Source organism: Haemaphysalis longicornis, unplaced genomic scaffold (genome assembly GCF_048455015.1).
Source record: "Haemaphysalis longicornis isolate Haplotype H1 unplaced genomic scaffold, Haemaphysalis longicornis Haplotype H1 scaffold_7, whole genome shotgun sequence".
Lineage (NCBI taxonomy): Eukaryota > Metazoa > Arthropoda > Arachnida > Ixodida > Ixodidae > Haemaphysalis > Haemaphysalis longicornis.
In genome coordinates this window covers 162031233-162045436 of record NW_027526422.1, presented here as the reverse complement: position 1 = coordinate 162045436, position 14204 = coordinate 162031233, and the positions used below count along the sequence as shown (strand labels likewise).

Genomic DNA, 14204 nt, shown 5'->3' with positions numbered 1-14204 from the left:
TAACGACCGCGATTCAGCGGGATCTTATAGACGACACCTTGGACACAAATGTCAAATTCGCGCGTCTGCAGGACCTTACATGTTCTCTTGGACGCACCGCTTTCTGTTATTGCCTAGACAGTCCTGCACAACCCAGCAAGTTTTAATGCTTCCGTAAAGACCACAGGGACGTCATGTTTCCCCCCAACTTTTTTTAAGCGGTGTGAGATGCCATGAAGATACTTCAATACAACAGCTCGGCTCCTAATCCTCGCTCTTTCCTTCCCGACGTCCTTTTCCTTCACATTTGTCTTCAGCACTTTCTCTGACACCGAGACTATAAAGAATCGTGGTACCCACTTGTTTTTAACCGGCAAACATGGTTGCAAATGCTTTCTTCGATGCGGTGATGGCAGGATATCGTAACTGCTTGCGATAGACATGAAAACGCAATACCACGCTTCGTTAACTTAGTTTGCTGAGTCATATGGAAGTAATACTTTTTGAAACCTGGTGTGATACCACCAGCACGTCTATCCTTTACTATTCACGGGGCAATAATCCAAGAACTGTAACTGGTTATCTGCCGGAATTTCGAATGTATACTCCACGCCGAGATTCGCCGCTCTAAAACGATCCCAAATATATGCTGCAACGCTATCAACGTTGCTGCTAGACGGTAGGCAAAATAAAAATCATCCACGTAGCGAAAGCATTTCAAAACATGATACTCTTTCAGTGATTTTTCCAGAAAATTATCACCACTAGCAAGATACAAATCACAGAGCACGGGAGCAACGCAGGAACCGATCGTCACGCCATTTTTTTGTGCAAAACACCGACCCCTGGTGGACAAAGTACAAGGAGTGGATATAAATCTTCAGAAGACTTATGAAGTTAGCTGTCATTATGCCGACCTCATTTTGGAACTTCACATTGCCGTTGGTATCAATGATATGCTCAACTGCTAACACCTTATCTTCTGCACGTCAATTGAAAACCACTTCGTGCCAGTGTTCTCGGTCGGAAATTCCACCCCTTCACTAGCGTTCTGTATCAAGAAAGGGTAGTGTACAGGCAACTTTATAAGTTGCTTTGCAGGAAGGATGCCACTACATTTCGCCAGGTGCCCCTGTCGTCCACAATTGTTCTGAAAGGTGCCCCTTGGTTATGCACCTTCAATGTGAAGAAAGGAGGACGGCTCACCTCAGTGGGTTTTATTATATTCATAGCAAGGCGATCCAGTCCAAACTCATTGCAGAGTTTTTTCGTGAAACACCGCTTCGTTTTGAGGCACTTTTCCTTTAGCTCAGGTTCTTGCAGGAAATTCTTGGCGATGGCCGCTGCCGCCTTTTCGTGGTACTGGATGATCTTCCAGGACAGCAAAATTCCCAATTTTGTCAGACGGCAAGAGTCTGAGGCCATTGCTGTGGAGGCATGCAACACTCTCTTTAATAGTTGAGCCTGGATTTCTTGCCTTAGGTTTAAGGCCAATCACACACTCAACGAAGCACCACAAGATGGCAAGGAAGCCTGTGTGGCTGGAGGTGTTTATTGCGTGATTGCCCGGACACCGTTTGCGAGAAATCCAAGGTCAACTATGAAAAAGATTGTTGAATGCTTCCATAGCTATGGCCTCAGGCTCTTGTAGTTTGACAAAGCTCTGAATTTTTCTGTCCTGGGGGAGTCCCAGTACCAAGAAAAGGTGGCATAGGCTATCTCCACGAATTTCCAGCAAGAACCTGAGGTAAACGAAAAGTGACTCAAAAAGAAGCGGTCTTCCACGAAAAAAATCTTCAATGAGTTGAGACTGTACCGCCTGGCTAAGGATATCAAAAAACCATTGGAGTTAGCCATCGACCTTTCTTAACGTTGAAGGTTGACAGGGAAGGGACACCTTTCGGAACAACTGTGGGAGAGAGGGGCATCTGGTAAAGTATAGTGGTGTCGTTCCTGCAAAGGAACTTAAAAAGTTGCCTCTAGACGACCCTTTCCTTATACGGAACTCTTCTGATGTGGTGGAATTTCTGACCGACAACACTGTCATGAAGTGGTTTTCAGTTAACCTGCAGGACTTGTTGATAGGTGTTGCAGATAGGTGTTGTTCTCAGTTGAGCACAGCTTTTATACCTACGGCAATGTGACGTTCAAAAATGAGGTCAACATAACCTCAGCTGACTTCGTGAGTCTTCTGAAGATTTACATGCAATGCTTGTACATCGTCCACCAAGGGTCCGTTCTTTCCGAAAAAGATGGAATGCCGACCGGGTTATGCATTGCTCGGGTACTCATTATTTTGTTATTCGCTGGGGTTGCTGGAAAAATCACTGAAGGAGTATCATGTTTCGAAATGCTTTCGCTACGTGAAGGATTTTTTTTTTTCCCTACAGTCTTCCAGCATCATTCATAGTGTTGCAGGATTTATTCTGGATCGTTTTACAGCAGCGGATCACGGTGTGAAGCTTACATTCGAAATTCCCGCAGATAACCAGTTACAGTTCTCGTATTTGAGCATCACGAATAGTGACGGACACACGTGCTGGTCTGATTGTACCGTGTCTCAAAAAGGATTACTTCCTTATGACTCAGCACACTCTAAGTTAACAAAGCGTGGTATTGCGTATTTTTGTCTATCGCAAGCAGTTACGAAATCATGCCATAACCGCATCAAAGAAAGCCTTTGCAAACACGTTTGCCGGTGAAAAAGAAGTGGGTGCCGCAATGTTGTAATAGTCTCGGTGTCAGAGAAAGTGTTCACGACAAATGTGAAGGGAAAGGACGTAGGGAAGGAAAGAGTGAGGATTAGGAGCCGACGTGCTGTCCTGAAGCATGTTTGGCGTGTCACACCGGCTAAAAAAATCGGGGGTAAACATGACGTCCCTCTAGTTTTTATGCCGCCATTATACCTTGGTGGTATGTACAGGGCTGTCGAGACAAGAACGGAAAGCTGTTCGTCCAAGACAACATTTAAGGTCCTGCACACGACCAAATTTGTCAGTTGTGTCCACGGTGTCCTCTATAAGATCCCGCTGGATTGCGCTCGTTATTACATCGGCCAATCAGGCCGATGCATCAACGAAAGGCTAAGAGAGCACATATATGCGTGCGAGCAGCTAGTTGCCGCAGGGAATTTTACCGCGCACTCTGTGACGTGCAAATGCTAAGCGCAGTTCAATAAAACAACCATTTTCTTAAGATCAAAAGATGCACTCAGACGGGAGATCTTTGAGGCATTTGCAATGTGTCCGGGTGCGAGGGTGAATGTGTCAGCTCCCCTTCTATCACACTTACGAACCGTCAAATGGAATTTTTGGAGCAAACATTGTGAATCCGCATGTGGCCCCGTAAACGTTTGTTCCCACTAATCGTCACTCCCCCTCTCTTCTTTGGCATCTCGTAATTTCTTTTCCATTACATTTTGTTTGCTTTTCTTGTTTATAAGTGCTGTCATTTCAATTTGAATACACAGTTGTCAGTGCACAGTCTATACGTCAAGTGCATGTCCTTTTCAGTCTGTCGTGGGTTCTAACCACCGGAGTCGAACAAACGGTTATCTATAACATGCGCTGTAATTTCTCCACACCCACATTATCGTCTTCTGCCTTCATCAAAAAAAAAACTTTTCCGCGTATCTGTTCGCGTCGCCACGAATTGCGCCGAAAGACAATAGGCTTTTTTGTTGCGTTTTGTTTCTGTCGGACAGAGCAAGGTAACGAAAATGAAAAATAGGCTGAATCACGGAGCAGCTGTGGGTCGACGGGAGATGAGGAAGACGAAGACCAGAGGAAGCCATATGCATTAACAGGGGTCTGGTGTAAATATATATTCTCTCTTTTAATGGTGCTTTGAACTCCTTTCTTCGACAATTTATTGTGCCGAAACCTGGAACGAAGTGGGAGCCACCAAGCCAACGGATCATAGACCAAGCAGAGTGAAACCGGCAATGGTGTCCGCAATGCCAACGAGGCCTCCAAGGCCGCATCATGAAGAAGCTGATTGTAAAGCAAATGGCTCGTTGTCGACAGAACATACAGCTTATCAATGAAGGCAGCGCTTGGATACTAACAACTTTGAGGCCTTGGGTAAGCTCATGGAGTGGCTGGACTCCAACAATAAAGAACTGAGCAAGCTGAAGCCGACCTTAAAGGAGCACTACCGGAGAGTTCGCTGGAGTGTTCGTTTCAGTGATGGCATACAAAGACGCCGCCAAGGGCATGCTGGAACGCCTAAGGGCAAAGGAGATATCGCTAAGGAGTGATAAATGCCTGCCAGTGAGTTCTTAGCGCTCTAAGGCAGCGCCTTCTCTCCCAGTCCTTGACCCCACCGTATTTTGTGGTCGGTCTTCAGGGTGACGAGCGTCATCACCATGGGAGCTCTTTGAAGCTCCAGACGCTGCAGCTCCAAACTGTCAACGGAAAGTTCTGCCAGTGGATGTGCTTTTGGACGCCGTTTAAAGCAGCAGTTCTTGAAATCCCCAGACTGAACAGTAAAGAGAAGTTTCACTACCTTAAGTCGCTCCCGGGTGGGCAAGCTGCTGCATTCGTTGCTGGGCCACAACCAACGTAAGACTGTTATCTATAGTTCATCTCATAAGCTACATGCAGCACTGTGGAGGCTACATTGTTATCAATAGTGCGCCCACTGAGGGCGCCTAATCCGCCGTGAAGGGGGTCCTGAAAGGACACTCCCTTCTCCCCTCTCGGCAAGTGGCACCGCACGGCCCCGCGCCTTTTGTCGCTTCCTTCGCGGTGAGTTAGGCGGCCTGAGGGGGACAACAATGTAGCCTCCACAGTGCTGCATGTAGCTTGTGAGATGAACTATAGACGCTGCGGAAATTCTTTTTCAACGCTTCGGTGACACATGGCAAATTGGGGAGGACCATCTAGCACATCTTCGATCGCTTCCTTCAGTAGTCCCGTCCACTGACGCCGGCGCATTATTCAGACTCCTAGACCACGCGCAATGACATGTGCGCGCGGATTGGCAGCGCTGAAGGATTCTTCAGCTACAAAGTCAAGTATGCTGACGGACATTCTCCTTAGGTGACTACCATCTGATATCGTCGTTGTATAACACCCGAAAATAGCCCATACCTCTCACAGTTCAAGGCCTACAGTGAAAGATTTGCGCACTGGCGGAGCAACTGCTTCGGCCACGTCCTTCGATGATGAGCTTCGTAGGCATTTGGCGCACCGTCAGAATGAAGTAGATTGCAAAGAGACAACTAGGCCCGGCATCACAAATGAAAGCTCACACGAAACCAGATGATCCAACGAAAATTTATGCATGCTGCCAAACGCAGCTGTACGAACTTTTAGTTTCGCATACGAGTCAATGTGTCTATTTTGTGACTTATTCAAACCCCCCACAGAACTATGCGATGGAAGCACGTGTCACAAGGATAAATTGAAAAGATTGGCAGCTAAAGGTGGTGTTTTCGTTGCACCGCAAGAGGACATTTTTTTGACATTGTAGCCGTGACATGAAATGTGGGAACTGCACATGTAGACATGTGACATTGCTGTGCTATACACCCCGGCAGCACAGCGGAACGTACAGATTAGGGAAACTGGATGCTAGCAACCTAAACTGCCATACTCGGCCAATTCTCGACACAGAAGTACTGCTGCCGACGTGCAGGCTTTCGTTTTATGTAAATAAACAATGTGGGTAGATCCGTCGTATAGTGGATTGCGGACATAAGCGCTCCTTCATACGCAAAGATAACTCCTGCACCCTTCGTCTGCGGGAGCTTGGGAGAATATGTTTGCGCCTGTACGTGTCCCGGAAAGATAAATAATCAAAAAGAGATGGTGACGTAGTGCAAGTGTTCGTGCAGAGTCAGTACAGCGGCGAAATGTTTCCTGCACAAGGAGTTCAAGTTCCGTTCATTGGCAAGGACATAGTGAAAGTACCCCCCTGAGAGTGACTTCAAATCTTCGGCCAGGCATGGCTGGTGTACCTGGGAATCGCCTTCTGCTCGTACCCCATTACCCCATTAGGAAGGCTATGGCAGGGGAGGAAGAAGACTGGTTTAGTCACAATAAACTCGGTCTTCAGTTGGTTTTTTCGGCATTCACATCTGTGCCCAGCTCATCCGATCTCGAGTCAAATGTCACCGTGTTGTGACCGAGCACCAGATACGACGCGGTGGGCGAAGTTTTCGAGCGATTACGGGATATTGGTAGTACAAAAAGCAAAGATAAAGGCACCAGATGGGCAAAACTAAACGAGCGTATCTTCTAAACCCTGCAAATGCAATGACAGCGCATATTCAACGCCGCAAAACCGACATCAAGCTTGAATCAGACGCAGTCACGATTATCAAATTGATGACCACCTGAAGAAACCAGCCAAAGCCACAGGGCCCCGGTCAAAAGGTGGGGCACTTGGAGAAATTACAAAAGCCAAGGTACGCTATCTTCACCAGTTGAGACTGGGTGCCCCGGCAGAAACTCTCCGTACCTGAAGCGAGCGAATTTTGGAGCAGGGAAGAGTCTCGATAGAGAATTTTAACCTCCCCAGCCCAAAGCAAAATGAACAAACCGCAAAGAGGTGAGATGGGGACGTAGGATTTGCCTTCCAGAAGCACAAGCGACAGGAAGAAGTTCAAGAGCGGTATGGTTCTGAGGATAAATATATTTCTGCGAAAACCGAACTTCGTTCCTTAGACAACTAAGATTGGCAGATTTGTCGAGGGGTGCCTGGGCACTCGAAATCGGCTCAAAGGCTGCACGGAAAATTTATGATAGATCAAAGGTGTGAATTTGCTAACCCCATGTGTTTGTGAGGTGGGAAGGATGTTGCACTTTAATCTGTCGGACGCAGTAAAATAACGGAAATGAAGAAGAGGATGAATCACGGGGCAGCTATACGTCGACCCAAGATAAGAAAGACAAGGATCATCGGAAGTTATGTTAAACATTATCGGTTTTACAGAAATACGGTTATTCATTCTTTTTCTTCGCCATGAACTCTTGCCTTAAACGAGGCATCTTACGCCCACTCCACGTAACTGCGTCTCGTGTCTCCTGAGCCTAGTTCCTACGCTCTTTCCCTCCTGTCCCGGCTCTCCAAATGGAGATTGTCTGAATTCAATTAAATTTCCTGCGCTCCCACTGTTGGCGTGGCATTTATTTTGATTCTTGGACTTTATTGCTGAAGTCATGAGAACGAGACTTCGACATGAACCTTTTTTGTTTCTAGCACTGAAATCTTCTTTTAACGCCACCTCACAATTTACGTACTTATAGAAATTTAAGTAATATTACATTGATTATGTCACTTATGTAGTGATGTTTTGCCTCAAATGTGCCTGTTTTCTTTTTCGGGAACCCTGTTGACAAATATGAAGCCACTGTATATATTTAGTACGTTGGAAATGTTTTGTCTACATAAACCTCTCGTTGAAGCATTGGTTTACTTTTTCCAGGGTAGCGAATCGAGCTACAGACACCCAGACACACATACCAAGCATTTTGTATTAGAGTAGCCCAAGAAAACAAATATCATCTTAAAAACGGCATCCGCAGCCGAGATATAGGCTGTATCCTTGGGCACAGCTGCAGAACTTAGCCATTCATCAACCGTTGCAGGCGTTCTTTTTGATTGGCCGGAGTTGAAGCAGTCGAGAAAATTCCAGGTTGTCGGAGTAATGTATTACTTGTGTCTTCTTTTTTTGCGCTTTCTTGTCTTTTTAGCAATGAACCAGGGATCATAACTTTGCTGCTCAGCTTAGGAGTCGACATTAATGCCCGGAACAAGAAAAACCGCACTGCCCTCCATATAGCGGTGGACAAGAAGTTCGTTGATTGCGTGCGCGTTCTTGTAGGGTCTCCTCAGCTGGACGTCAACATTCAAGTACGGTTGCTTATTCATTTTACTGCTTACACTAGTTACATGAGTTATACTTTTTTATTACTTGAGATGTTCTGACAAAAATAACCATGCAACATGCAGCAGCGTTAAGGGATATTGCTGTGATAACTGCCGCAATATTGCTTTGTGGGCCAAAGGTTTTGGCTAATTTAGAAAGTTCTAATTTTTTATAATGTTAACAGTGTCTGTACTTCTAAAGATTTATTTTCTATTTGTTCAACTAAAGCCCAGTTTGACGAAGTCACCGAGAAACATGAAGTATTTCCTTAAATGGAAGACTTCGCAAAATTGAGACTTTAATTGTATATTTCATTCGATGTCAAAATGGAGCGCATCCCAGTAGCAACGATGACACCGTAGTTGCATCGGCCACAGCGCTCGCCTGCGAATAATTTAGCAATGCCTGAATGGCCACCGTGAAATTAACAAGCCAGTAGGGGTTTGCCCAGAAGTCGTCGCAAATCCAGCATACGCGCCAAAACGCAACTCTTTTTGTTGTACCGCTTCCCCGCTGGGCCGAACATTCTTAACTCTCATATCTTTGAACCACGTATAAACAAGGCCTTCCCCAAACTGATCGTGCGGCTGCCCTTGAGGCTATGTTTCTTCGAAGCAGTTTCAGACCAAGTGGCATGGATAAAAAAAATTACACCATCTTCCCGTGGGGGAACCCTGAGTAGTATGTGAAGCAGCCATGGGTCGACTGAAGTTCCCATTAGTTTTCAGTTCGTCGTTTCCGTTGACGTTCAGCTTCACGTGCCTTCGTTTTATCAGTCGGTTCTTGACGTAGTTTGAATGAGTGAAGGACATAAGGCGCGTTCGTAGTACATGTTCCCGTCTGGGTTTGCAGGGCAGTGGGAAAAGGGCCACGTACTTCCCGTTGCGGCCAGATAGTCACGGGATCAAAACAGGCCGCCGCCTATTTATTTTTATAGTGTACTGCGCTGACGTCAGCCCAAACGCTGACGGGGCTGAAGAGACGCGCATGCGCAGTAGATGGCGCATGGCGGACAACGACAGCGACAACGAGCGAGGGAGGGACACAGCCCCGAGCACGAGATGCTTCGAATCTAATAGCGTATGTTTCTCTTCAAGATTGTGGAAAAAGTGCTGCCCAGAATGGGCAGCGTATTCCCAAACAATATCCCGTAAGGGCCCAGGACGACCGCCTCTATCCTCTCAAGCAGCGACGCAGCACCGTGACCTCACTTCTCTATGTGCGCGACTTCATGCGCCATGGATTTTTTCTTCGACCCACCCCCCTCGTATCGGCTGCTTTGCGGGCGGCCATGGTTTCGCTCCGTGCGCGGGGCTGGCCGGTGGCGCAGGGGAAGCTGAACTTCATGTGGTAGAAGTTAACCTTTTGTACCTGAGCCCTTGAGCTCTCCGCGCTCTTCTTGTGCGCCTGGAAGTGAAGGCAAAAATTTGTTTTGGTCTTTTGTGGTCGCGCTGCTTCACGGCGGCCGATCGTTTCGCTCCGAGCGTGAGCCTTGCTTACGCGCAGGGAAGCTCGCTCTCCGCTCTCTCTTGCGCGCCTGCAGTCGCTCGTCTCCCATGCTGTTCCTAGTTAGGGTAGCGCTTGGCGCGTTGCTCAAATTGCGCGCGCGGATGGATGCATTTGTACATACATGTAGTTATTGTGTACGACCCGGAAAGCCACCACTTCCATTGAACTGAAGACAAAAATGTTTTTTTGGTCTTGGGTGGTCCTTTGGACGTCGTACCGAAACGCAGAACGTTTGCTCTCATTCGGTCGAAGCAGACGCGTACGTCTGTCGCTGGTCTGCTGCGAACATCAGCGAGTGTGTTATTCGCCATACTCGTGTGTGCTTCGCACTCGCGCAGAACTGCCCATCACAAGGTCCGTTCTCAAAATTGTGGGCGCCATGCGCGTCCCTCGCGCATTCACGCGACTGTCGCACAGCTCATAACTTCTGCTCCATGGATGAGCACGAGCAGCCGTTCGAGGTCGTCAGAAATGACCTTGCGTCAACAGATCATGAGTCTGTGTTCTGCGCGAACCTGCCTGACGAAGTAGCAGTAAACGCCTTCATGGACACGTAGAGCGGGTGCACCAACACTACTTGGATTGTCCAGAAGGATGGGTTACCAGGTACTGAGTTCGCAATTCTAAACACTTCTTAAAGCGTTTATAGCGACAGCGAAATTTAATGCTGACCCCACGTTTTTAAGCTAAGAATACCGAGGCTACGAGCTCGCTAATAGAAATATTTCCGCTCTCCATGGTTTCTTCACTACTAGCCAAAAACAAGCGACGTATTAGAGCCCACCACAGAGCACATGCTTCGCAATAGAACTCACAATAAATCAATATACTCCGATCAGTTTACTTGACTGGAGGGTAACATCAGATCCGTGTTATAGAAGCCACGTTTCAAGCTTACATCATGCAGTAAACACTGTCGCCATTCCAGTTTATGCCGAAAGGCTTTATCCAGATAATACAATTGTAGGGAGAAAGTGCGACAGAATGGCAGCGGGTAACATCTGACTTGTCAGTGCCTGAAATGTGGCTGTCTTCCGAAGCTGAAACAAGCCATCACTGTCGGAAAATGTCGTGGTTCTGAACTGCGTGAATCGTATCTTATTAGGAAGAACCACACACCCTGCATCAGTGAGTCTTCGCTATCATTGTTTTGGAATGGGTACTGGTTAGCAGGCAATATTTGGAAAATAATAAGGCCTCACTTTTATCAGTTGTGGACACCTTCTATATTATTTTTCGCTTGAGGTATTTTTATGTTTTCAATGAAAACCCATTGAGGCCGCTACGTTTTCCTTGGGACAAATTTGTTGTAAGAAGCACATCTGTGTCGTGCTTTTTGTTACTTGTGCCTAGCTCTTATTGCTGTTTTTTAAGATTACTCTGCGGAAATGACAGCTGCAACAAAAGGCTCACAGCGACTTAGGAAAGCAATATTGCCGTAATGCTTTTTCAAGACAATCACGTAACCAGAACTGGCTCCGGTAACCTTGTATACCGGGTTTTTCGAGCAGTCTTAACTGCGTAATGACCTCACCGGACTTCGCACCAAGGCCATTGCACATCTTGATGCGCTTTTATCGCAGGCCGTATTCTGTCATTGCCTTTTCGGTCTTGGACCTCTTTACAGGACCACTGCGGCAACACACCCTGCCACTATGCTGTTCGAAATGGGCTGCCTACGGAGGCTTTACACATGCTTTTGAAGCATCTGGGTGCGGATTTGACAATTGAGGACGATGAAGGCAGCAACGTACTCCATACGGCTGCTATGGGTGGACACAACTGGTGAGCCTCTACTCTGATTGAGCAAAGTTGCTGCGTGTTTTTTAACACGCTACAGTTCTTTTTTATGCATGCCTGTTTTCACTGGGTTGCATAACTTCGTACGGCAATCCTTTTTACGCTAGGTAGTTGAGGTGAGAGCTCCATTGACATGAACATTACCATCGTGGTTTCTAGGCTGCGACGGGAATGGCGAAACAAGCCTATGTCTATCTTTTATTTTTGCAGTATCGAATAGAGGCCTTGTGCAGTCTAAGTGATAAGGCCTCTACTAGGTATTGGTGATACACACCTGGAAAAAACGCATTATGAAACAAACGGTGTCGTGCTATGGTGGGACTCGCTATGGATATCTAATGCTGTAAAAGTAGCGCCAGCCGATGTCGGGATGGTGCCTTTCGCCTCCAATACTCCAAAGTGGTTAAAGAGTTGCGGCAACCCGCCAGCACACCACGACTAAATGTTCACGTGGTGTAAACGCCAATACAGCACTGAAGTTGTTCGTATTTCTTGGTAGCGCGAGCTCGCAATAAACGTTTCAAAGCGTTGGTAAAAGAGACATGGTTTAAGAGTGTACACTGTTTTGTATTTAGGAACCCGTAAAAATTGTGTAATAATGTATTTTCATTTTGTATCTCTCTCGATAGTGCGGTGGAGCAAATACTGTTAGCAAACCCAGATCTCCTCAACATCAAACAGGCGAACGGCTGGGCTGCACTGCATATTGCCGCATCACGCCACCATTTCCATGTCGTGAAAACCTTGCTTAGTCAGGTATTGTATATCTAGGCAATCTTAGTGATACTTCTGGAAGAAATGAGTTACTTTATTTTGGAAAAAATGCCAATTACGGATATTTAAGGGATTCACGTAGAAGCAAGTCGAACTATACTACCAGTTCTGTAGCTCGAATTCAGCTTCACCGGAGGAGGCCCCACAATGCATCGAAACGCACTCAGTGCATCTAGACGTGCCTCTAGTGCCTGGTGATGTAGGCCCGGCAAGAAAATGTGCAATGTTATTCTGCGAGGCCAAAAGGTGCCGTGACAATTTATAGCTCCACAAACGGAAGGTATGTAAAAAGTACCCACACCGCGAGCGCTCTACATGTAAGAATTTCTTCAATTCTGCGTGCAGTTGGGCGCTGTAAATCTTCACTTTAGGCGACCAACGCACGCAGCAATCACTTCTACTTTGCGAAAATCTAGTTTTGATCATAACTATTACGTCTTACCTCAGACTCTGCACACTAAGTTTCTTCAAGATATAAAGTAGGCTTATTGTTTCAATTTAAAAACGAACAAACTTATAATTGTGAGATACGTTCTCGCGTTTTGTTTTTAGCATCTGACTTCAGTACAGTCGTAGAAAAAGCGTTATGCAATAACGAAGATCAGACAAACTTAATCTCTCAATATTGAGAGTCGCCACAACACAGACCTTTTGTGGCGATGTTCATCTCCTTCCTGAAGGTGACAAAAAAAATATCAAGAAATTTTCAAATATTTTTCAATAATTCAAGAAAAATAACAATAATTTATTAGCTGCGGCTCTTCTACTATGTAGAAGCAGCGGAGCTGCTGCGAGTGCAGAAAGGCACGTTTTTTGGGCTCTATAGCGGTGTTCCTTGGCGTCCATGGTTGACATTTTGGGTATAGTGATTTTCTAATATTCTTGGCCAACAGCGACAATATACCTTGCTCGGGTAGAACACCCGAGATTACCTGAGCGTACAGAACATTAAACGCAAAACCTGTGCTCCCGGATGGCTCTGAATAACGATGAAAGAAAGGCGGCAATGAATATTGAATTGTCGGGCTGAGTTCTTTCATAGGTGTTGAAGGTACCCTACAGAACCCTCCCCTGTAGCAAGGAAAGGCGGCACCTAAAGCGCTCACGGGACTCCCTCATAAATTCTCTGGTTTTTGTGCAAATTACCTTTGATTAGCTGTGTTAATTCATTTTGAATAAGGGTTCGTGAAATATTTGTAATTTTCGCTTGGTTCCCTCCTGTAGTGCCTGGTGAGGACTAATTGCGTGCAGCATACAAGGACGAGAACTCCATATGTCTCATATCAAGTCAAAATCACAGCCCTTTTAATTGCTGAAAATCAACTCCTGTACTGTGCATCGTTTTCTGCAGCCCAATTGCAAGGTTGACCTTTAAACCCACGAGCACCTAACGCCGCTCATGGTTGCCCTCCTGAAAGGGCACTGCCAAATTGTGGAGCGGCTGGTTGAAGCGGGTGCAGAAATCAACACTGCGGACATCGACGGCAACAGCGCAATGCAGCTCACCTAGTTAAGACGAAAAGAATTTCAGCTCCTGTTTGGAGTGCATCCCTCTCTCTCCCCATAAGATCAGTACGTCGCATTGCACCATACAAAAATGTCTCTTACTCGCTGCGTGAAAATATCTGAAAAGTTCGAACAACTCCGCATATGTCGAGTTGACGAAGGCAAGCATAACCCACGCACTTGCACACAACTTGGGTCTTAAGCCGCAGGAATGTCCTAGTAGTTCTACGCACACCAATAAAACGTACAGAATGCATAAGCTTTGCGTAAAATGATAGCTGCATACGTTAAAAACTTCGCCCGTATGTGGTCACCTCACTGCAGATTTCTTTTAAGGACAACAGTCTACTTTGCCTCTGCCACATAAATACCTCTGTTCTCTCCCCCGCAAGACTATCATGCTTTTCCCTCACTTTCGATCCTCACAAGAGAAGTATGGAGGAGGTAGGTTTGCTAAAGTCAACTTAATTTTCCCGCGTTCCACTGCTCCCGCCACCTATTGGAAACTTTTGTTGCTGTTGAAGTGGGAACACGGACAAGAGTCCAAGGCTAGCCCAAGCAGTTCCATTTTTTTTTCTGTCAAGATATTGTTGATGACTGTATTTTGATCGCAAACACACAAAAAAACCAGGACTTAAAGAAAAAGACACGAAGACCAGCACAGACTAACCACTGGATCTCTATTCATCGCGCACCACATATATAAAATATTTTTGCCAACGCGTATTTTTGTTTGGTCTCGCAAATATCACGCACACAT

At 46.2% G+C, this 14204-nt stretch overlaps 1 protein-coding gene across 1 annotated transcript in view; it reads left to right on the top strand.

Moving 5' to 3' along the window:
- Positions 1 to 13448, top strand: part of LOC144146634 (rabankyrin-5-like) — a 49445-nt gene extending 35997 nt beyond the window's left edge. Inside the window, exons 4-7 of the mRNA XM_077678572.1 lie at positions 7680 to 7839; positions 10992 to 11149; positions 11794 to 11920; positions 13323 to 13448. Of these exons, the coding sequence (XP_077534698.1) occupies positions 7680 to 7839; positions 10992 to 11149; positions 11794 to 11920; positions 13323 to 13448 (571 nt within the window). The remainder of the gene's footprint in view (positions 1 to 7679; positions 7840 to 10991; positions 11150 to 11793; positions 11921 to 13322) is intronic.
- Positions 13449 to 14204: the final 756 nt, after the last annotated feature.